This window comes from Cyanistes caeruleus, chromosome 1, assembly GCF_971803275.1.
Source record: "Cyanistes caeruleus chromosome 1, bCyaCae1.hap1.1, whole genome shotgun sequence".
In the NCBI taxonomy this organism is placed as follows: domain Eukaryota; kingdom Metazoa; phylum Chordata; class Aves; order Passeriformes; family Paridae; genus Cyanistes; species Cyanistes caeruleus.
This window is the reverse complement of record NC_141701.1, coordinates 152,159,510-152,182,043: the sequence shown is the minus strand read 5'-3', so window position 1 is coordinate 152,182,043 and position 22,534 is coordinate 152,159,510. Positions and strand designations below refer to the sequence as shown.

The window sequence follows — 22,534 nt, the reverse complement described above, 5'->3', positions numbered from 1 at the left end:
TTCTCTTGGCTGGGTGGAAAGAAGGTAAAGGGAAGGCCTTTGGATAAGGGCCTGGAATGACAGGACACAGGGAATGGCTTCCCACTGCCAGAGGGCAGGGTTAGATGGGATACTGGGAAGGAATTCTTGGCTGTGAGGGTGGGGAGTGGCTGGAATGGATTTTCCAGAGCAGCTGTGGCTGCCCCTGGATCCCTGGAAGTGCCCAGGGCCAGGCTGGACAGGGCTCTGAGTAACCTGGGACAGCGGGAGGTGTCCCTGGCACGGCAGGTGTGGAATGGGATGGGCTTTAAGGTCTCTTCCAGCCCAAAGCAGTCTGGATTCCATGGAACAGGAGCGAGCTGTGGGAGCTCACCCTGCTGCTGTCCCCACAGGTGTCCTGCCTGGAGACCGTGTGGGTGTCCAAGTCCAACGTGGTGCAGCGGCGCGGGCGCGCCGGGCGCTGCCAGTCGGGCTTTGCGTACCACCTGTTCCCGCGCAGCCGCCTGGACAAGATGCCCACCTACCAGGTGCCCGAGATCCTGCGCACGCCCCTGGAGAACCTGGTGGTGCAGGCCAAGATCCACATGCCAGAGAAAACGGTGAGCACGGCCCTGCAGGGACTGAGCAGGAGGGAGAACCCAGAGTGCTGATTGCTTGAGGTCTTGTTTTGCTGAATGTGGGGCTGTCCAGGGAAGCTTAGACTTCAGGAAATGTGGATCCCTGAGATCACAGAGTGAGTCTGGAAGCTTGAAGGGATGGAGAGGGCTGAGCTCATATCCCTGGACAAAGAGGGAATTGTGCTGCAGTCTGGCTTGCCGAGGGCTCTCACACCTCTATGGGAAACAGGCTCACTCTTTCCCTTTGCCCTTCCCCTGCTGTGTTGCAGGCAGTTGAGTTTCTCTCCAAGGCTCTGGACAGCCCTGACATCAAAGCTGTGGATGAAGCCGTGATCTTGCTGCAGGAGATTGGTGAGTTAATTCTGAGTCCTGGAAACGTTTGCATGGAAGTGGGACTGGCACAGGCTGCCTTGGGGCTGGGCAGGATTGTCCCTGCATGGGGATCGCCCTTCATAGTGACCTTCCCAAACCACACGCCCTGTGCTGGTTTATTTCCCACACTGCTTGGCTTAAAAATTGGGGAAAACCTTCCAAGGTTAAAAAAATAAAGGGGAAGCAACAGAAAGAAGTGGATTAGAATTCAGAGGTGGGGGACAGAAGGAAGGGATGATCTGGAGTTGAGAGGTGAGGGACAGAAGGAAGGGGTGATCTGGAGTTCAGAGGTGGGGGACAAAAGGAAGGGAAGGGATGATCTGGAGTTCAGAGGTGAGGGACAGAAAGGTGATCTGGAGTTCAGAGGTGAGGGACAGAAGGAAGGGATGATCTGGAGTTCAGAGGTGAGGGACAGAAAGGTGATCTGGAGTTCAGAGGTGAGGGACAGAAGGAAGGGATGATCTGGAGTTCAGGGCTGGGCCCTGCTGATGGTCCTGTGGCTGTGACAGCCGTTTCTTTGTCCTAGGCTCAGTTAGAGCTGGGGGTTCTGGGTGCTCTTTGCAGGCCCCTGTCCTTGTGCCTCTTCTGGAGGTCACCCCAAATGTTCCCAGCCCTGGCAGTTCCCGTTTTGGCGGCGCTGGGGGCTGACAGATGTGCCACGTGGGTGGCTCTCCTGCAGGAGTGCTGGACCAGCGGGAAGCCCTGACCACCCTGGGCAAGCGCCTGGCCCAGATCTCCACGGACCCTCGGCTGGCCAAGGCCATCGTCCTGGCCTCCATCTACCGCTGCCTGCACCCGCTGCTGGTCATCGTCTCGTGCCTGACGCGGGACCCCTTCAGCAGCAGCCTGCAGAACCGCGCCGAGGTGGACAAGGTGAGGAGCCCCCGGCACGGCTGGGGACAGGGCTGGGGGCTGCCTGTGGCTCACCCGTGTCCCTGTCCTAGGCCAAGGCCGTGCTGAGCCGGGAGAGCGGCAGTGACCACCTGGCCTTCGTGCGGGCAGTGGCGGGCTGGGAGGAGGTGCTGCGGCGCAGGGACAGCCGTGCCAGGGACAACTACCTGCAGGACTACTACCTGTACGGGCCCAGCCTGCGCTTCATCAACGGTGAGTTCTGGCCACCCTGCCCCTCCCCTGGCCCAGGCTGCACAGGGAGAAACACGGGGCACAGACGGGCTGTGCTGGGTCAGGACTGCGGGACTGGGCAGGGTCTGGCTTTGGCCCAGCACAGGGCTCCTGTCCCAGCCCAGGCTGGCGCTGCCCTGCTGAGGTGACTCATTCCATGGGGGAAGGAGAGGGTGGATCTCACCCCTGGGGCTCTCTCCTCCCTCCAGGCCTTGTGAAGCAGTTCTCTGAGAACCTCTACGAAGCCTTCCTGGTGTCATCCCCGTCCGACTGTACCATGCCCTCGTCCGTGTGTAACCAGTACAGCGAGGAGGAGGAACTGGTGAAGGGCGTCCTCATGGCTGGGCTCTACCCCAACCTCATCCAGGTACGGCAGTGCCATCGCTCTCTGGGGATGGCTGTCACAGCAGGTGGCACCGGGAAGTGCTGAGGTGCCAGAGAAGCTTCTGCTCTCTTGGGTGTGAGTGTCCTGCCCTGGGCTCTGGCCTGTGCTCCTGGGCTGTCCCTGATCACCACTCGTGAGGAGTGGCCACCCCAACTTGTGTGGGTCAGTGCTTGGGTTCTCATCACTCGCTTTGGGAGCCATTGAAGTGACATTTTTCTCCAGTTTGCTGCCTGAGGTGGCACTGGGTGACTGCCAGGTGTGGTCACCCCAGGAAGGCGCTCCCCTAACCCCCAGAGCTCCTGGGAGTGGAGGGACCCCTGTCCGAGGGGTGTCTGTGGCTGTCGGGGCTGCTCTGGGCCGGGTGTGTGACGTTCCCCTCCCGTGGCAGGTGCGACAAGGCAAGGTGACGCGCCAGGGCAAGTTCAAGCCCAACAGCTACGCGTACCGGACCAAGGCCGGCACCGTGCTGCTGCACAAGTCCACCATCAACAGGTGGGTGATCGGGGAGGGGGGTCCCGCGGGGCCGCGGCCGGGCCGGGCTGACGGGGCTGCTCCTGCAGGGAGGCGTCCAAGCTCTACAGCCGCTGGCTCACCTACTTCATGGCCGTCAAGTCCAACGGCGGCGTCTTCGTGCGCGACTCGTCCCAGGTGCACCCGCTGGCCGTGCTGCTCATGACCGACACCGACATCCATGTGCGAGGTGAGTGCACCGGGGTGCCCGGCCTGCCCCAGCCGCTCCCCGGCCCCGCTTCCCGAGGTGTGGCTGTGCTGGGGCGATGCTTTGGGAGCTGTTCCCGGCCATAGGGCTGTGCCTGACTGCCCTGGGGGCAGGAGCTGAGCTGGCAGCGTCCCACTCCTCGTCCCTGGGGATGCGTCCTGAGCTCAGCGGGGCCGAGCCATCGGTCACCTGTGGGAAACCCGAGGATCCCAGATGAGAGCTGCCTGGTTCTGTGGGGGCTGTGGGCCCCGCTGAGCCCCCAAATCAGAGCTGCCTGGTTCTGTGGGGACTGTGGGCCCCGCTGAGCCCCTGGATCAGAGCTGCCTGGTTCTGTGGGGGCTGTGGGCCCCGCTGAGCCCCCAAATCAGAGCTGCCTGGTTCTGTGGGGGCTGTGGGCCCCGCTGAGCCCCCAAATCAGAGCTGCCTGGTTCTGTGGGGGCTGTGGGCCCTGTTGTGTCCCCAAATCAGAGCTGCCTGGTTCTGTGGGGGCTGTGGGCCCCGCTGAGCCCCTGGATCAGAGCTGCCTGGTTCTGTGGGGGCTGTGGGCCCCGTTGTGTCCCCAAATCAGAGCTGCCTGGTTCTGTGGGGGCTGTGGGCCCCACTGAGTCCCTGGATAGGGCTGGAAGGCGCGTGGGGAGGAACCCCAGCAGCCCCGTTCCCGCTGACACGCTCTCCCTCCCCTCAAGATGACGGCTGGCGAGCGACCGTGTCCCTGACGGACAGTGACCTGCTGGTGCTGGAGGGGGACTCGTACACCATCCGCCTGCTGCGCGACTTCCGCGTGTCCCTCTCCAAGATGGTGGAGACGTGCCTGTGCTACGAGATGGCCGCGATCCCCGGGGACCTGCACCACCAGCACAGCCAGCTGCTCGACATCCTGGTGGATCTGCTCAAGGGCCCTCCCGGCAGCTTCGGCTCGTAGGCGCAGCCGCAGCCTCGTGTGGGGACTTGTAATTTGTATAAAGATGTTCACAAATGTTTATTTAAATAAAGTTCTATTTATCCCTTGTGAAGTCATCTCTCTCCATCCTAGAAGATTAATGTTGTCTGAATCTCCTGCTGTCGGCTCCGTGCATGGTCACCGCGTGGGAAGAGCAGCGCAGTCCCGCCGGGAACGGACTGGGAGTGCCGACGGACCCCGAGCTCCGTGGACGCCCGCCCGCCTTCCTCCGCTCGTCCCAGCGCCGGCGCCAGCCTGGGAACAAGGACACGGCCGCTGCGGCCCCCTCTGCCCCCTCCCCACGGGGCCGGGCCGCAACCGCTCGGGGCTCCAGGAGGACGGATGTCCCGGCTGTGCCAGGATGGTGGATCCAGCAGCTCCGGCAGCCAGGGGATGGCCCATCCTCGTCTCTCCGCGTGGAGGAAGCCCCGAAAGCGGCGGATGGGGAGGAATCCCACGCGGGATCCGAGGGGCCCTGCCGGCCCCAGCACCGTCGTGGCGTCCGAGTGTGAGATGTGACTCGTCCTTCCCACCCTGCCTGTACTTCTCGTCCTCTTGCGTTGTTCCTGGGTTTTTTTAAATTCCTGTTCTCCCCGCGTGGAGGAGGCCGGATCCCTGTCCCTTGTGCACCACAGGACGTGATTGTAGCTGCCGGGCTGCCTGCGAGCGCCGCTCCTGCGGGAAGCCGGGAGCAGAGGCACAAAACCCTTTGTTTTCTATGAACAGGGACCATATTTCTGTGGAAGGAGGATTGTGACAGGCACAGCACTCACTGAGGAATCTGGAGTTTAATCTCAGCTTTGCCTTGGATTCTCTGTCCGAAGAAGACAGTGACCTACCTCACAGGGCTGTTGTGAGGGTCGGGGTTTGTACCGGGAGCCTCGGGCCCAGGGCTGTGCCCCCCGGGGCCTGGGCTCCTTTCTTTTTATTCCCATTTCTTACGCTCTTTGTACCTGCAGCCGGGAATGGGAGCGAGGCCGTTTCCATGGCCCCGGGGCCACCCTTTGCTTCTCCCAGTTGTCCCATTTCAGTTCCTGCTCACGGGCTTTCAGGAGCCCTGGCTGTGCCAGCACAAGGCCCGGGGGGCCCTCGGAGTCCTGTGGCCTGGGCTCGCTCCAATCCGCTCATCTTCATTTCACTTGCTTGAGGTTGTCACTATTATTTGACCAGTGTTTGTTTCTTTTGGCCTGTATAATGGGCAGTATGGTTTTCCCTTCCAGCAGGTTTAAAAAAAAAAAGACAAAAAAAGACAAAAAAAAAAAAAAAAAGACTAAGCTATTGTCTAAATGGTTCCGAACTAGTGTGATATTGGGATACTTCCGTGGCTGTTATGTGATACTGGATCTTTTTACAACATAGATTAAAGACAATAAAAAGGGATAGAGTAGGAACTGCCTCTGTCCTCTTCATTCTTTTGTACTATACTTTTTTTTTCCTTTTTTTTTTCTGCAAAGTTTGGAATTTTGTGCCTTTCCCTGGGTTGGGAAGAGCAGCAACAGGCTCTTCTGTGCTGGGAGAGGTGCAGAGCTGCCCTGGGGCTGTGGGGGAGTGAGGGGCTGCAGGGTCCTGGTGCCTGGAGAGACACAAGCACAGAATCTGTGAGCTGGAAGGGACCCAGAGGTTGGATCAGAGTCCAGGCCTGGCCCTGCACAGCACCATCCCCACGAGTCACACCAGGTACACGAGAGCATTGTCCAAACCCTTCCTGAATTCCACCAGGCTCTGTGTGTGACCCCTCCCCTGGGGAGCCTGTCCCACTGAGCCACCACCAAATCCTTTACCTTCTCTGGATGTCCCACCTAAACCTCCCCTGACACAGCTTCAGGCCCTTCCCTCCTGTGCTGTCACTGCTCAGCAGAGAGATCAGTGCCTGGAGACACCAGCCCAGCGTGTCCCAGTGTGTCCCAGTATGTCCCAGTGTGTCCCAGTGCCTGGAGGGACCAGCCCAGTGTGTCCCAATGTGTCCCAGTGTGTCCCAGTGCCTGGAGACACCGGCCCAGCGTGTCCCAGTGTGTCCCAGTGTGTCCCAGTGCCTGGAGGGACCAGCCCAGCGTGTCCCAGTGTGTCCCAGTGTGTCCCAGTGCCTGGAGGGACCAGCCCAGCGTGTCCCACTGTGTCCCAGTGTGTCCCAGTATGTCCCAGTGTGTCCCAGTGCCTGGAGGGACCAGCCCAGCGTGTCCCAGTGTGTCCCAGTCTGTCCCAGTGTGTCCCAGTCTGTCCCAGGACCTGGAGGGACCAGCCCAGTGTGTCTCGAGACACCATCCCAGTGTGTCCCAGTGTGTCCCAGTGTGTCCCAGTGTGTCCCAGTGCCTGGAGGGACCAGCCCAGTGTGTCCCAGTGCCTGGAGACACCGGCCCAGCGTGTCCCAGTGTGTCCCAATGTGTCCCAGCGTGTCCCAGTGTGTCCCAGTGTGTCCTAGTGCCCAGAAACACCATCCCAGTGTGTCCCAGTGTGTCCCAGTGCCCGGAGGGACCAGCCCAGCGTGTCCCAGTGCTGCCCATGCCGCAGTGGCTGGGGGCACTGAGGGTGTCTGGAGCTGGAGCTGTTTCCACAGCAGCGCTCAAGGAGGGGCAGAGGAGCTGGAATTTGGCTCCCCGTCCTGTCTGGGGTCTCAGCTCAGGTCCAAGCCGGGGTGGGAACCTTTCCTTTATTTGGGTGAGAGGCTGGGGCACCTCCCGGGAGGTGCTGGTACCCTCTGGCTGTGCCAGCTGTGCCAGCTGTTCCAGATGTGCCGTGGGCACCGAGGCTCCCACGGGGGCCGTGTCAGCCCAAAGCCCCCTCCCCTCCGAGCCCAGGCTTGAGGAGCAAAGCCAGGGATGGGAATTCTCTCATGGCTGAAGTCAGAGACACCCGAATTCCCTCAGCCCCTTCCTTGCTCTGCAGCCCCCCGGCCCACAGAGCCACACCAGGCTGAGGAGGAACATCTAGAAGCTTTATTTCAACCCTTTACAATAGTAAGAATCACAACATCAAGTCAGGAAATGTTGCTAAGGAGACGACGCTCTTACAGCCCCCGGGGAGGGGAGACACAAAGGCAGAAGGAACCGATGGGACCCCCCGGCCCCCAGAGCTGGTGTCTCACGCCAAGCACTGACCTCCCCTCCCAGCCCTGGCCTCCCCCAGCACGGCCCAGGGACGGCCGAGTCTCCCCCTCCTCGGGCACCCCTGCAGAATAATCCTATGACACAAAATAAGAAGAACACATCACATTTAGAGAACACGTCACGCGCTGCTCACGCCTCACAACAGCCCGGTGAGGTAAAATTGAATCCCCCCCACCTTTGCGGATGGGGAAACTGAGGCAGAGAGGTTGAGTGGCTTCCCGAGAGCTCGGAGGGAGCCGAGAGCCGGGCTCACCCTGCGGGGTGCCGAGCCCCGAGCCCCCTCCCCGGCCCCGCAGCCGCGGTCAGGGCTCGCTCCCGGCCCGGTTCTGCCTCCGGGGCTGCGGGAGCCGGGACGGGCACGGCGGGGCCGGCGGAGCCTCGGGGGTGCCGGGGGGGGGGGGGGGGGCGGAAGGCGAGCGCTGCCTGGGCTGGAGCTCAGGCGGGCAGGGAGGAGGGAGAGCCGGAGCCCCTCAGAGCCCTTTCCATGCTGCTGCTGCTGCCCGGAGCCTCTTCTGCCCCACCCGCGGCCCTTGAGGGGACCCTTCCCCGAGCCCGGAGCTGCCGGGCCCAGCCAGGGCCGCTCGGATCTGAGGGGACCCTTCCCCAAACCCGGAGCTGCCGGGCCCAGCCAGGGCCGCTCGGATCTGAGGGGACCCTTCCCCAAACCCGGAGCTGCCGGGCCCAGCCAGGGCCGCTCGGATCTGAGGGGACCCTTCCCCAAACCCGGAGCTGCCGGGCCCAGCCAGGGCCGCTCGGATCTGAGGGGACCCTTCCCCAAACCCGGAGCTGCCGGGCCCAGCCAGGGCTGCTCGGCCTTGGGGACCCTTCCCCAAACCCGGAGCTGCCGGGCCCAGCCAGGGCCGCTCGGATCTGAGGGGACCCTTCCCCAAACCCGGAGCTGCCGGGCCCAGCCAGGGCCGCTCGGATCTGAGGGGACCCTTCCCCAAACCCGGAGCTGCCGGGCCCAGCCAGGGCTGCTCGGCCTTGGGGACCCTTCCCCAAACCCGGAGCTGCTGGGACCGCGGCTCTGAGGGGACTCGGCCCTGCCCCATCACCCCAAGGACGCCACCGACACCAAGCTCCAAGCAAACTCGAGATTCTGCCTGAACACAAAGCCCACGCGAGGGTCCCGGGCCCCTCTCACAGCGACACGCGGGGACAAGCGAGGGGCAGCGTAGAAAACTACATTCAGTTCGGAGCCGGGAGCGCTCTGGGGCGGCCTCGGGCCCGCAAACTCGGGTTCAATGTTCTTGTTTAACAGTAGAAAAAGCCCAAAGGAACTGTAAATGCCACTGATACACCGGGAACTGCTGGGCTCCGGGCTGGGATGGAGCTCACAGCCAGCCCAGCCGGGCCGGGATGGAGCTCACAGCCAGCCCAGGATGGAGCTCACAGCCAGCCAGCCCAGGATGGAGCTCACAGCCAGGCTGGGATGGAGCTCACAGCCAGCCCAGCCGGGATGGAGCTCACAGCCCAGCTGGGCCGGGATGGAGCTCACAGCCAACCCAGGATGGAGCTCACAGCCCAGCCGGGCCAGGATGGAGCTCACAGCCAGCCCAGGATGGAGCTCACAGCCCAGCCAGGATGGAGCTCACAGCCAGCCCAGCCGGGCCGGGATGGAGCTCACAGCCAGCCAGGCCGGGATGGAGCTCACAGCCAGCCAGGCCGGGATGGAGCTCACAGCCAGCCCAGGATGGAGCTCACAGCCCAGCCAGGATGGGATGGAGCTCACAGCCCAGCCGGGCCGGGATGGAGCTCACAGCCAGCCCAGGATGGAGCTCACAGCCCAACCGGGCAGGGATGGAGCTCACAGCCCAGCTCAGCCGGGCCGGGATGGAGCTCACAGCCAGCCCAGCCAGGCCGGGATGGAGCTCACAGCCAGCCCAGTCCAGCCCAGGATGGAGCTCACAGCCAGCCCAGCCCCTCCGCTGAGCCACCAGCCCAGCCCTGCCCGGCCCAGAGCCACCCCAGCCTCGGGACAGGAACGCGTACATTCAACTCGCACCTCATTCGGAGCACAAGTCCCGTTTCCCCCAGGATTTGCTGCCTCCAGCCCCTTCCCCCAGCAGCATTTGAGGTCTCAGCATTACCCAGCTCATCCCTCCTCTCCAGCCGGGAAACGAAATCATTCCCACCGCACACGGCTCCTTCCCAGCCTAGCAATATGTACAGCCGCCCTCAAAATAAAGTTAAAAAAGAAATCCGTATTAAAACTGAAGCTGTCCTAGAAACACCACGGCGAACTAGTGTATCTGGATTTAGTTCATCAGCTACACACAGGCACAACAAGTGTTAGAGAAGTGGCACAGAAGCACAGGCCGGGGGCTCAGCTGGGCCGAGCTTTGGGCAGGGACAGCCTGGGCACAGCCACAGCGCCCGGCCAGGGCTCGGGAAATGGGGAATGGAGAAAAACAACGCAGGGGGAAGGTGATGTCGCTGTCCCTCTGCAGCGGGGCAGGGCTTGTTTGATTTTTGCAGTCTCAGAAGATAAAGTGCAGTGTTGCCATTTGCCTTCCTCCCGCAGTCCCTGATCGGGACCAGCTGCGTCCCTTCACCCTGGGCCTCACCTGGGCACCCCGGGAATCTCATCCAAGGGAATTTCATCCCAGGGAATCTCATCCAAGGGAATCTTATCCTGGGGAATCTCATCCTGGGACACCCAGGGAATCTCATCCTGGGACACCCAGGGAATCTCATCCCAGGGAATCTCATCCCAGGGAATCTCATCCTGGGGAATCTCATCCTGGGACACCCAGGGAATCTCATCCCAGGGAATCTCATCCCGGGGCATCCCAGGCCACCACAGGTCTGGGGTGCCCCAGGAGGAGCAGCAAGAGGAACGCGACATCTCAGCCTCCAGCTCCTCTTTGGTTGCCCCTGACCATCTCCGGCTCTGTCCATGGGCACCAGCTCTGCTCCCTGCCCTGAGATCCTGGAGCTGGGCTCCAGCCTGTGCCGAGGCCACCCTGGCTGCTCACAGCCGGGAACCACCGTCCTGCCCAGGGGCTCACCCTGCTCCTCTCCTCTCCTTCAATTTTTCCCTCAATTCAAACATTGGAAAAAACCAAAAAAAGTCACCCAAAGCAAAGCCAAGGCTGCCGAGCTGAAGCTGGCGTGTAGAATTTAGCAGTAAAGAAAGAAGAACGCGTCACGGGAGGGCAGTGATATATACCGGGACACGGGAAGCAGCGGGGGCTGCGGGGAGCTCCAGCGCCGGCGGCAGCTCCGGGGGACACACAGGGACACACACGGGGGACACGGATCCCCGGGTGGGGTCACAGGGGTGTGGAGAGGTGGGGAGAGGAAGAGGAGGAGGAAGAGGAAGGGAAGCATCAGGAGGTCTCTGGGTATATATAACCGCCCCTTTCAGGTGCAAATCTGCATCGCTCGTTTAAATTTGTATTCGGATGAAAAAGCACTTATGAAACTACCAGACGACTTTGATTCAAACTAGTACATTTTAATGCCATTTTATTAGAAACCATGCAAACTTTAATATAAAAAATACAAGTGCAATAAGAATCTTTGTGTGTAAATACAGATTCCGGGTTATCGTGTCATTGTCGGCTTCCCAAAGAAATACTCCCACAAGCACGAGAAGCTGCAGGCTTCCCTCTGTCCCCTCCTGGAGCAGCCCCCCTTAGCACACGCCTGGTTCAGTTCTCTTTGATCCCAGTGTTTTGTTATTCTGTTTGCTTTTTTTTATTTTGCTTTAAATTACTTTGACCACCCGAGAACACTTTTGTTTTGTTTTCCTTTAATTTATTTACACTTCGTTTTCTTTAGTGTCATTTGAAACGAGGAGCTCCAAGAGAGGTTAAATCTCCTTCCTCGTCAGAGCTGCACCTCCCTGGCACCGAGCCTGCCCTGCTGCCCCTCCGAGGGCTCCGGGGTCCCTCTGGGATGAGCCCCCGCTGCCTCCTGCCCTGCTCATCCCGGCCATCACCCCAGCAGCACACACCCCACACACCCCACACACCCCACGGACCTGCTGCAGCCTCGGAACTCCTGGCCCGAGCCTCCTGCTCCCTTTCCAGGCCCTGGAAAAGCCCTGCAAAAACCGGAGAGATGCCAGAGCCCGGCCCTGCCGTTAATAAATAAACCACCTCTGCAGAAGGCACCCGGGGACGGCTCCCGAGCATCAATTAACTCATCTTGAGCATCAATTAACTCATCTCGAGCATCAATTAACTCATCTCGAGCATCAATTACCACATCTCGAGGTCAACACAGGCTCCACCTGAGCTCTCACAGCAAGTTTGCCCTTTACACATTCCTGTGCCTTTCGTTCCAGACATGGCTTAATCCCATGAACTCGCTCCATCGTTTTAAAACGTTAAAAAAAAAGCAGAAACAAAACCCCAAACAACACCAAAGAAGTGACAAGGGCTGGATATGTCAGTCAGAAGCCGGCACGGCAGCAGCGGTTAAATGTCCCTACTCTCCTACGGGTCGGAAAAGGAAAGAGAAAAGGAAACTTAGCACGGGTTCGAACACGATAAATCATCATCAACACTTTGTCACAAAGAATAAAAGGTTCAAGTCAACAGTTAAAACAGCCTAAGGAGTGTGGAGGGGATTCGTCAGCATCCCACAGGCGGCAGAAACTGAAGCGGCGAGGAGGGAAGGGGTTAAAAAAAGAGCCAGAAAGAAAGATCGCAGCTTATCCCTGTTAACTCGGCCCGGCCTCAGCCTCACCCGCGGGGCTCTGCCCTGCCCGGGGGCACCGAGAGAGGGAGGGGAGCCCCCGGGACCCCCGGCCCGAACACCCCGCATCGTCCCCTTCCCACCTAAAGGCAGAGCCGGGTTAAGAGAGCCAAGCTGGGTCCCCGGGGGCGCGGGGGTCACAAGCCTTGCTGGCGGTGCCGGGGAGGCCACGGAGCCCAGGCTGGAGCTGGTGCTACGCCGGGGGCAGGTGCTGCTGGAAGGGGTGGGGGGTTTGGAGACGATTTCAGCTCCGTGGTCCGTTCGAGCCTCGGCCTTCGCACGGAACTTCAGCTCGAGAGACTCAATCTGCAGCGACACAGGGGCAGGGGACAGGGGCGCGGGGAGAGGACGAGACAAGGGGCAGGAGGGGGAATGGAAGACGATACCAGAATGTCATCATTAGATGCCTGGAAGATAAAAGGCAATTTTCTGAATTAAAAGAAAGGCACGACAGCCCTGCAGCCGCCGCTAGCGGCGGTCGGGGGCTGCGGTGCCTGCCGGGCTCCCTCCCCACGACACTCACTTGTTTCTTGGATGCGGCTGTCGAGGCTCTGAGGTTCCCTTTGGTCGCTGGGGCCCGGCCCCACTCCGTTCTGGGGCAGCACACCCGGGCCCGGCCCCGCTCCGTTCGGCTCCGCGCCGCTCTCCACCTGCGGGGACAAGCGGGGTGATGGGATCCTGCAAATGCTGCGGGGTCTGACACAGCCCTGAGCTCAGCCCTGCTCCAAATCACAGCTGGAACAGCTGGAACAGCTGCACAGGGAATGGCAAGGACAAATCCCCGTGTTCTGACCGAGGGCTGGTGCTGGATCCTGAGCTGGGGACACCCAGAGCAGCCCTGGCTGCCCCTGGATCCCTGGCAAGGCCCAAGGCCAGGCTGGATGAGCCCTGGGTCACCCTGGGATAGTGGGAGGTGTCCCACCATGGCAGGGGTGGGATGAGATGACTCTTAAGGCCCCTTCCAGCACAATACCCAGCTCCCTGGGGCCGTGCTGTGCCCACAGGTCCCTCAGGGAGGGAATGTCCCCTCCCTGAGCACAGATGTGCCACTGCTGCAGGCAGACCTGGCACAGTTTGTGTTCCCTTGGGAGAGGGGATGGGTCAGAACCAGGAGAGCTGTGCTCTGCTCTCATCCTCACAAACAGGAGTGATCCCTGCTCTCAGGTTCCAAGAGGAAGGATGGACATGGGCAGTGCCAGCCCTCAGGAATGCCCAGCAGGGTCACACACCCCAAGGAGGGTCCAGCTCTCTCCTTTCCAGCCATCCTCACCCTGAGCTCCAGCCTCACCCTGGGCTCCTTCCTCACCCTCAATTCCCTCCTCACCCTGGGCTCCATCCTCACCCTCAATTCCGTCCTCACCCTCAGTTCCATCCTCACCCTGGGCTCCATCCTCACCCTCAATTCCCTCCTCACCCTGAGCTCCATCCTCACCCTGGGCTCCATCCTCACCCTCAATTCCCTCCTCACCCTCAGTTCCATCCTCACCCCACCCTGGGCTCCTTCCTCACCCTCAATTCCCTCCTCACCCTGAGCTCCATCCTCACCCTGGGCTCCTTCCTCACCCTCAATTCCATCCTCACCCTCAATTCCCTCCTCACCCTGAGCTCCAGCCTCACCCTGGGCTCCATCCTCACCCTCAATTCCATCCTCACCCTCAATTCCCTCCTCACCCTGGGCTCCTTCCTCACCCTGGGCTCCATCCTCACCCTCAATTCCATCCTCACCCTCAATTCCCTCCTCACCCTGGGCTCCTTCCTCACCCTGGATTCCATCCTCACCCTGGGCTCCATCCTCACCCTCAATTCCATCCTCACCCTGGGTTCCATCCTCACCCTGGGCTCCAGCCTCACCCTGGGGTGCACAGCAGAGCCCCAGAAGCAGGGAGGCTGTTACAGGCTGTGGTGGAGGAGCTGCACTTGAGGAGCAGCAGGAGAAGGAGAACTGGGTCAAAGCCACTCCCTGGATGTGCCAGGTCCCTGCTCTCACCTTGACGGCTCCTCCGGCCAGCGAGTGTCCCACGTTGTCCAGAGATCCCACTTTGGCCTGGGCCTTCTCCTTGAAGTTCAGCTTCTGGTTCTCGATTTTGACGTCTCCTCCCCCTGCAGGGACATGGACAGGGCTGAGTTTGGGGCCAGCAGTCCCACCCAGGTGTTCCCAGCCCTGCCCCAGAGCTGCTGGGGACCCTCTGGAGGAGGGACAGGACAAGTTCCACGGTCACTGGCTCAGCCTCTCCCCAGGACAAGTTTGGTTTCAAACTGGAAGACCGGAGTTGGTGATTTCCAGCTGTGCCAGCAAACAGGTCCCTGGGGAATGCTGCCCATGCAGACAGGCTGAACAGATCCCCCTGATCTGCTCCTGAGGCTGCCTCCCCCAGCAGAGCTGTGAAATGCCACCCCCACACCCCTCACTGGTGCCATTCCAAGGCTGAGTCCCACTGTTGCTGTCCCTGTGTCCCTGTCCCTGCCCAGGCCTCTCCAGCTCAGCCATCTGTGCATGCAGCAGTGCCAGGACAGCTCCTGCTCTGTCTCACTGCCTTCCTGCCCTCCTTATCCTTCCCCTGCTCCAGCCTGGCACCCCGGGCACCCCTGCCTGGACAGCTCCTCCCTGCCACTGCAGCCTCAGGAGGAGCTGGAGGTCAGAAAAAGAGCTGCAGAAATTTTAGCAAGAATTTTCCAGAATGGGAAAGATTCCAGAATGTTGCAGTTCCCATTAATCACAGAATCCAGAGTCATGGAATGGGTTGGGAGGGACATTAAAGATCATCCAGTGCCATCCCCTGCTATGGTAGGGACACTTCCCTCTGTCCCGGGTGCTCCAGCCCCAATGTCCAGCCTGGCCCTGGGCACTGCCAGGGATCCAGGGGCAGCCCCAGCTGCTCTGGGCACCTGTGCCAGGGCCTGCCCACCCTGCCAGGAGCAATTCCTGCCCAATATCCCATCCAGCCCTGCCCCCTGGCACTGGGAAGCCATTCCCTGTGTCCTGTCCCTCCAGGCCTTTGGAAATCATCACTCCTCATCTTTCATGGCTTCCTTCAGGTCCTGCAAGGCCACACTGAGGTCACCCCAAAACCTTCTCCAGGTGAACAATCCCAACTCTCTCAGCCTTTCCTCACGGGGGAATTGTTCCCACAGACTGGGATCCCCAAGGATGATTCCTGCACGGACAGGGCCACCTTTCCCTGGCTGCAGTCAGTCCATACCCCAGCAGCTTCTCCGACAGCTGAGACCTTGCTAAGCACAGCTTTGCCTCCCAGCGACATGGTTCAACCCTGAGCCCCCCTCTGCGAGCCTGGCACGGCTGAGGGTGGAAAACGAAGGGTTTGGTCCAACAAAAGCAGCTCATCCCTGTGGGAGCTGCTGGCTGTGCTTCCATCGGGCCGGACAAGGGCAGCGATTGTCGCTCCCAGCTCGTTACTGGCCGAGGTCGCGGCCGTGGCACCGGAGCGAGGGGCTCCTGCAGCAGGGACCTGCTCCAGCCTGGGGCTGGGGAGGCTGCAGGGGACTCCCAGAGCAGGGAGGGGACAAAGAGCAGCCTGTGCCGCTGGTTCCCAGCCTTGGGCACTGAACTCTGCACGTTCCCGGGTGGAAAAGCGTCTCCAGGCACCGGGGGCCAGCTGAGGGCACTGAACTGAGTGCTGAACTCCTTCGGGCTGAGCCAGGGGCCTCCAGCACCTCGGGCTGGCCACAGCCTGGGGAGAAACATGAGATCCCCAGGAATTCAGGCAGAATTCTCAGCAGGGAGCAGCCAATTCCCACACTCAAACCAGAAAATTCACCCAAGGGCCAGAAGGGTTTCATGGGAGGCAGGAGCTGGACTCAAAGCTAAAAGGAGCTTTGAATGAGCTCTGAAGAACTGGAGGGAATTTCCTTTATCCTTCCATGTTCCATGAACAGCCTGGGATGTTCTGAGTGCCCAAAGCCCTCTGTGAGCATGGATGAAGCTTCCTGGAATGATCATGGGAAGCAGCCACATTTTCCTTCTCAATGAGCAGGAAAAGCAGAAATGAGTTAAAGCTGGAGGTTATCTTCACAGGCAAGAGGACATCCCACATCTCCTAATCCCTGCTCATGAAAACACCAGGAATTGTGGAAGAAGCATTTTTAGGAATGCCCAGAGCACTGGGGACACCCCTTGAAAGCAACGAGCCCCTTAAACTATTCCAGTCCCAATCCAGGACCGTGTTCCAGGGACAAAACTTACAGACAAATGAGGAAATGGCAAAATTCCTACCTGGCTTATGCTTGATATTTGCTTTAGATCCACACTTGGAGGACACTTTGGAAAGGTCGACTTTCTTGTTCTGGATCTGCACCTGGAGAGACAAAAAGCAGCAGCTGAGCACAGAGGAAGCTCTGCAGGCTCTGGAGGCCCAGAGGCAGCTCAGGCACCAACCACGCTGTGCTGGGTGAGCCTGTGCCCTGCTCTCCCTCCTTATTCCTCCTGCAGATCCCCAGGAATCCTGGAGTGCTCCCAGCTGTGAGCCAGGGGCAGCGAGGGACAGAGCCCAGGCAGCAGGACAGAGGGACAGAAGCAGCAAGAGGCCAAGCTCAGGGCCCAGCTCAGGATCCAGCAGCTCTGGGAACAGTGACAATAAAAACCAACCTCGCCTGCAGCCACGGTCCCCACACGGCTCCTGCCCGGCCTGGGGACACCTCCCAGAGCCCCCCACCAGCCCCAGCCTCTGCTCCCCACCACCATGGACAGCCTGGAGAAGCTCCAGGGAGAGCTCAGAGCCCCTTGCAGGGCCTGAAGGGGCTCCAGGAGAGCTGGAGAGGGACTGGGGACAAGGGATGGAGGGACAGGAGACAGGAAATGGCTCCCACTGCTTGGATTTTGGGATACTGGGAAGGAATTCCTGGCTGGGATGGAATTCCCAGAGCAGCTGGGGCTGTCCCTGGATCCCTGGCAGTGCCCAAGGCCGGGTTGGATGTGGTTTGGAGCAGCCTGGGACAGTGGGGGATGTCTCTGCCATGGCAGGGGGTGGCACTGGATGATCCTTGAGGTCCCTCCACCCAAACCAGTCTGGAATTCTCTGAGGGATGATGGTGCCCAGATGGAATGCACTGCTCCAGGAATCCATCCCTCTCCAGGACAGTGCTGAGAGCAGCCACCAGCTGGAACCTGCAGGCTCAGAAGTTCTGCTCCAGGTCAGCTCACAGAGGAAACCCAAGGATTTCCTTCTGGATATGACAAGAACTCCTTGACCCACCAGCTACTCTGGGAGTTTCCTGAGAGTTCTCAGGATAATTTGGCAAAACTCTTCCTAGGGAAGCAGGGATCCATCCTCCTGCTCTGTGTGCACAGGGAGGAGTCCCAGGACAGCACAGCTCCTGCCACGTCCCCAGCCCTGTGACACCATCAAAAGGTCAATCAGACCCTGACTGGATTTTCTCAGGGGTTGTGAGTAAAGTTCCTACAGCTTTAATCACCAGTCCTTGCTTGCTCATACCTGAGATTCCATTTATTTCACAGGATGCACTTTGAAATGCTGCTGCTTGTTAAAGCTGTGACTCCTGCCCTGAGATCCTGCCCTGAGATCCCGACTGTCCCCCTGCATGGAAGGGTCTGTGTAGGAGACAGGAGCTGGAGAGCCAAACACAGACTGTGTGCCAGAAATAAACTCTGGGAGTTTGGCAGAGGCTCAGCTGGGGACTTGTGAGCCTCAACTCTTGCTGGTTTTTCTGTCCCTGAGCACTTCCCAATCCAGCCAAGGCACAGGACAGGGAAACACGTGGACACTCCAAATTCCCTTCAGACCTTCACCAACACAACACTGCACTTTGTAAATTCCACCTCTGCTGCTTCCTCTGAACAGAAAGCTTGGTCAAAGGTTGGGCTCGATGGTCTTGGAGATCTTTTCCAACCTCAGTGGTTCTGAGAGTGGGAAATGCTAAACAAAAACCCATCAAAACCTTTTCCCCAGGAAACTGAACTCTGTGTCTTTCTGGTGAGTGTAAGGTGAGCAGGAACCACAGCTCCTGCTTCTGGGGAATCTTGGCATGGAGAAGAAATGATCTCCTTGGATAGAGGGCACAGTGGGCACCTGACCAGAGAGCCAGCCTGGAGCCACCTGGCTGGGGTGGCAGGACAATGCCCAGCCCTGGGAGTGTCCCAGGCCAGGCTGGGCAGCCCTTGGAGCAGCCAGGGGCACTCAATGATCTTTAAGGTCCTTTCCAACCCAAACCATTCCATGTCCATCACTTCCACCACAGCAGCCCTACAGCTCCACCAGGCATCTTTTCCAAACCACAACACTCCTTTAGGATCCCTAAAAGCTGAAGGCACAGACCAGAAGAGACCTTCCAGACAGCTCCAGCTGGGATCAAACACTGGGAGCTCTACCAGAAGGGATCATCACAACTGTTTGAACAAGAAAACACCTTGGAGGAGGTCACTAAAATCACAGTGCTCCAAAGGGAGTGGGGAAGACACAAAAATGAATTAAAGAAAATGAATTTTTTTGGGAAGACACTGAGCAGTCACATCCACACTGCCTGTGCTGGAGGGCTGGGAATGCTTGCCTGGAGCTGCTCTGGGAGCATTTGGAACCTGGGAATGAGCTTTTGGCTCGGAAAATGCAGAATAAAGAGCTGCTTAAGTAGTTGAGAAAGGAGAAAAACTGCAGTGGTGAGAGGGGAGTGTGGGAGAGGAGAAGAGAAGAAGAAAGCGGGGACACAGCCGTCCCCAGGGCTGGGAATGGCTGGCACTGCAGAGGGAAGGACAGGATGGTGACTCAGGAGCAGAAGGACACTTCACTGACACAGTTAATTAGGCAAAGAAAGATTCCCCCACATTTCAGCCCCATTTCTGGTAGCCTGAAAGAACAGGAAAGGCACCTGTGAGACTCCTGAAAGGCTGAACAACGTAAAGATGGCAAAATTGAAGTGGTTTATATTATATTATAATATTATTATTTATATATGGCTGTATTTTATAAACCAAACAGCTCCTTGGAGTGCATGGACAGGGAAATGCTCCAGAAACTGTCACCAGGGTGGCCAAGGACACTTCTGCCACCGGCTGGGGGACGGGACCAGGTGGAACAGGCAGCAGGAATAGAAACTGGGCTCAAAAACTCCCTGAGGGCTCCCCATGGACAGCAGGGCTCCCAGCAGCATTCCCAGATATCCTGGGGGAGCATTTCCATGGAAACACTCCCGTAGACACGGTGTAAATCATGGAAACAGCAAGTGAGAAGCACAAATCCCAAACCCCCAGCAGGGATGTGGGAAGGCAGCCTGGGATCAGTGACTTCAGCATCTGTCTGTGGCCACCTTGGCAAGCAACCTGGAAGGAATTAATTGTTAAGGACCCACATTTGGTTGCCACTTTGTGAGGATTTGTGGAAAGATCAGTCATGCAGAGGTTCAGCCAGCTTTTCCCAGGAAAAGTGGCCCCAAGCTGGCTCCACAGGCAGGTCCTGAGCGGGGTTTGTGTCACTGCACCAGACTCTGACCAGACACCCTGGGCACCTCAGATGTGACAGCTGGACATCCTCAGGAACCCAGGACATTTAGACACCTCTGCAAAAAACTTCCTTGGGCTCAAGTCCTTCAGTGTCTTTGAAAGCACCCAAAGTTTGCATTCCTGAGCCCGTCCTGTGCCAGCAGCCCAGCTTTGTCAGGCTCTGCATGGTTAACCTGGGCTGCCAGGCAGGCACTTGGAGCATCCAACACCCCAAACCAAGCTGCAGACACCACCAGATTAACGTTCTATTTTAATGAGCTCAGCCCTGCTGCCAGAGATACCAGCAGCCTTTAAATTTAGAAATTAATCGCAGCTCAAAGGTTAAATCCCAGAGCCTTTGCCTGCTCCAAAGTCCCTTTTATGAAACAAGAAGTGAATGAGTGTGGCTCCAGCTGGCCCTGTGAGCCAGGGGAGAGTACCAGGCCCTTCCAGGCCATAATTCATCTGCTGTGGGAGATCCAGGTTCCAGGGGAGCTCAGGGAGTGAGGAGGCACTGAGGGAACTCCCAGCCCAGGCTCAGCCACGTCTGAGTTTGGCCGTGGCCAGCCCAGAAAGCAGGAACAGCCCAGGTGTAGCTGTACACTGAAACAAAACACACAGTTCAGCCTGGCAGCCCGAGAGAAAATGCAATAATCCTCCAGGCTGAGCTGTCTCCAGGAGCCCTGGGGCTCTGCCACAGCCTCTGCCTCCAGCAGAGCGCTCCTGAGGCTGGCACACCCAACACAGCAGCAGAGAAGGAGTTAGCAGACAGACAGCTTGCCCAGACCCATACTTACATTCCCACCTCCAGGGACATGCTTAATATTGTCCTTGGAACCACACTTGGACTGAACATGGCTGTAGTTCGCTTTTTTGGAGACTATCTGGACCTGGAACGTTACAGAACGGAAAACAACACAAGGGAAGAGGACTGGTTAGAGTTGTCATTCAGCAGGAGGCTGAGGGGTGCTGGAGCAGCAGGGAGCGTGTGGGACTCGCCCAGCGCCGGGGGAAGCCACCGAGAGAGGGACAGTGAGAGAAGTGGAGGACAGGAGCTGCACAGACAGTGTTAGTGCCAGGCTGGGAGCACCGTGGGGAGCGGGATGGGACCGCCCTGGAGAGCTCCCTGGAGCAGGGAGAGCCAGCCCAGAGGATGGCATGGCACTCTCCATGCCCCAGGAAGTCTCCTGGGAGGTTTCCAGTGACAGCTGCCCCAGAGCAGGGAGAGCCAGCCCTCGGAGCCACCGTGCTGGGAGCTGCTCCGTGCCCACACCTGGACTGGCTCCAGCCCTGAACAACATCCCTCCAAAGTCCTGGGCAGCAAAGCTGGGTCTGAGAAACATCCTTCTGTTGAAAGTGGGGCCTGTCCCAGCCCTGAGGGTGTCCCACCTTTCTCCTGAAGGTGGGACCCCTTCAGAGGAACGATGTCAGGTGAGTTTTAGGTTAATGGAATTGTTTCTCCTCCTCACTGACTCAGATTTAAGGTGTGAGAACGTGGCTGGCGGTGGCTCAGCAGTGCTGGACTGCATGACCTCAAAGAGCTTCTCCAGCCTCAATGATTCTGTGGTTTTTAAATACAAGAGGAGTGGCTGAGGTGAGCTCTGCTCCCAGCAGTAGCTGGGTTAGACAGCAGTGTTTACACAGGGTTTACACAGGTTAGTAACAGCACGGCTTAGCCTGCAGTTATTCACCCCAGCACGAGCGGCCCCAGCTGCATCCTGACTTGTGCAAGAGGAGGTTCCAAACCTGGAGCACAACAGGGATCACCCAACTCTTGGGCAGCTCCCCAGAGCTCCTCAGCCAGGTCAGAAGGATTCAGGATCCAGGGAGCAGCAGCTGTGGGAACACAACTGTGCCATGGAGGGTGGGGTGGTTCACTGACTCCCTAGAGCTACAAATCCTCTTCATTCCTGACCATTCCTGCCTGATCCTACTGGAATTAAACTCTGGCACTCCCACCTCACACCATCCACTTGTACTTTGGAGTAACCAAATGGTGATGGCCTCAGGCTTGGAGTTCCAGAGTTTTGGTACAACTGGGTTGGGAATATTGCAGGAAAGATGTGAATTCCTTCATATTCTGCAATCCTAAAGGAAGCAGCTGTGAGCTCAGCCTCTCTCCTCGTTACAAACTGGCTGTGTGTGTGAAGAGCTGGCTTTGAGGGAAACCCTCAGGCTCACAGTTAAGAATGTATTAAGCTGGAAGTGAAACAGGAGGACTCTGCTCTGGAGACCTTTCCAGCAGAGGGGGAGAAGGTCCCTCCCTCCCTGGAGGAGTTTCCCTGGGAACATCTCAGGGTGCCCGAGAGAGAACGGGAAGTGTCTGTGCAAGGAACAGTGCCACTGACAGGAGAGAGGAGGACAGCTGGAGAGGAGGGACAGTGACTCAAAATGGAAACGTTTTCCTTCATCTCCCCCAGAGAAAAGTCTGAAAGGAACTCACTTTCCCATTGGGCTGTTTGGGGACCCCCTCTTTTGCTGAGGCTGCTTTAGGAGCCACTTTAGTGCCCGTGCTGGGCTCAGACCTGGGCGCGGCGGCGGCTGGCTCGGGCCTTTTCTCTATTTTCCCCTGGATGGAGACAAAGGGATGGTTTCAACCAGCAAAAGCAGAAGTGTGGGCACTGGAACAGGGATAAACCTGCTGCAGCAGGTGACCCAGGAGAACTCCTTGCATGCTCTAATTCCCAGGCCAAGGATAATCCCACGCCCAGGACCGGTGACACCGAGGGCACAGCATCACCCAGCCCTGGGGCCACACACCAAGGATTCAGTTCTCAAAAAGCTCCTGGTGCTCTTCCTCAGGATCCATGTGACCCCAGGACACTGATCCTACCAAAAAAAATCCAACCAAATCCTTGGGGAACCCAACAGCACCTCCTTCACGTGGAGGAGCTGGTGCAGACTGGGGAGGCAGAGACAGCCAGGGCTGCTCTGGGAGCTCTGCTGGACACACAGCCCGTGCTGGAGCTCACATTCCCACCCAGCCACGCTGCACTCGGCCTCTGAGCTCAACAGCACATTTCACTTTTACCTACCAAAAGGCAGCTGCACCTACAGAGTCCAGCTGAGCAGAAAATTGAAGGAAAATTTACAGGTTTTATAAAAATTCAGTAACCAGAGTTGATAATATCCATTGTTTTCAC

The 22,534-nt window shown here is 58.8% G+C and overlaps 2 protein-coding genes across 48 annotated transcripts in view; one reads left to right on the top strand and one right to left on the bottom strand.

Annotated features, from left to right (window-relative positions):
- Positions 1 to 5,524, top strand: part of DHX30 (DExH-box helicase 30) — a 33,242-nt gene extending 27,718 nt beyond the window's left edge. For all 3 annotated transcript variants that reach the window (XM_086851917.1, XM_086851791.1, XM_086851846.1), the window contains 8 exons: positions 372 to 578; positions 866 to 947; positions 1,648 to 1,841; positions 1,913 to 2,072; positions 2,300 to 2,457; positions 2,864 to 2,967; positions 3,036 to 3,175; positions 3,880 to 5,524. In XM_086851917.1, the coding sequence (XP_086708043.1) occupies positions 372 to 578; positions 866 to 947; positions 1,648 to 1,841; positions 1,913 to 2,072; positions 2,300 to 2,457; positions 2,864 to 2,967; positions 3,036 to 3,175; positions 3,880 to 4,115 (1,281 nt within the window). In that variant the 3' untranslated portion in view covers positions 4,116 to 5,524. The remainder of the gene's footprint in view (positions 1 to 371; positions 579 to 865; positions 948 to 1,647; positions 1,842 to 1,912; positions 2,073 to 2,299; positions 2,458 to 2,863; positions 2,968 to 3,035; positions 3,176 to 3,879) is intronic.
- A 5,152-nt stretch (positions 5,525 to 10,676) lies between these two features.
- Positions 10,677 to 22,534, bottom strand: part of MAP4 (microtubule associated protein 4) — a 145,978-nt gene continuing 134,120 nt past the window's right edge. For 11 of the 45 annotated variants that reach the window (XM_086849013.1, XM_086849241.1, XM_086850105.1 and 8 more), the window contains 6 exons: positions 21,835 to 21,960; positions 20,189 to 20,281; positions 16,176 to 16,257; positions 13,932 to 14,044; positions 12,468 to 12,594; positions 10,677 to 12,351 (listed from right to left, as the gene is read on the bottom strand). In XM_086849013.1, coding sequence (XP_086705139.1) covers positions 12,344 to 12,351; positions 12,468 to 12,594; positions 13,932 to 14,044; positions 16,176 to 16,257; positions 20,189 to 20,281; positions 21,835 to 21,960 — 549 coding nt within the window. In that variant the 3' untranslated portion in view covers positions 10,677 to 12,343. The remainder of the gene's footprint in view (positions 12,352 to 12,467; positions 12,595 to 13,931; positions 14,045 to 16,175; positions 16,258 to 20,188; positions 20,282 to 21,834; positions 21,961 to 22,534) is intronic. The other 34 variants (XM_086849744.1, XM_086849992.1, XM_086850061.1 and 31 more) reach the window with 5 other exon arrangements.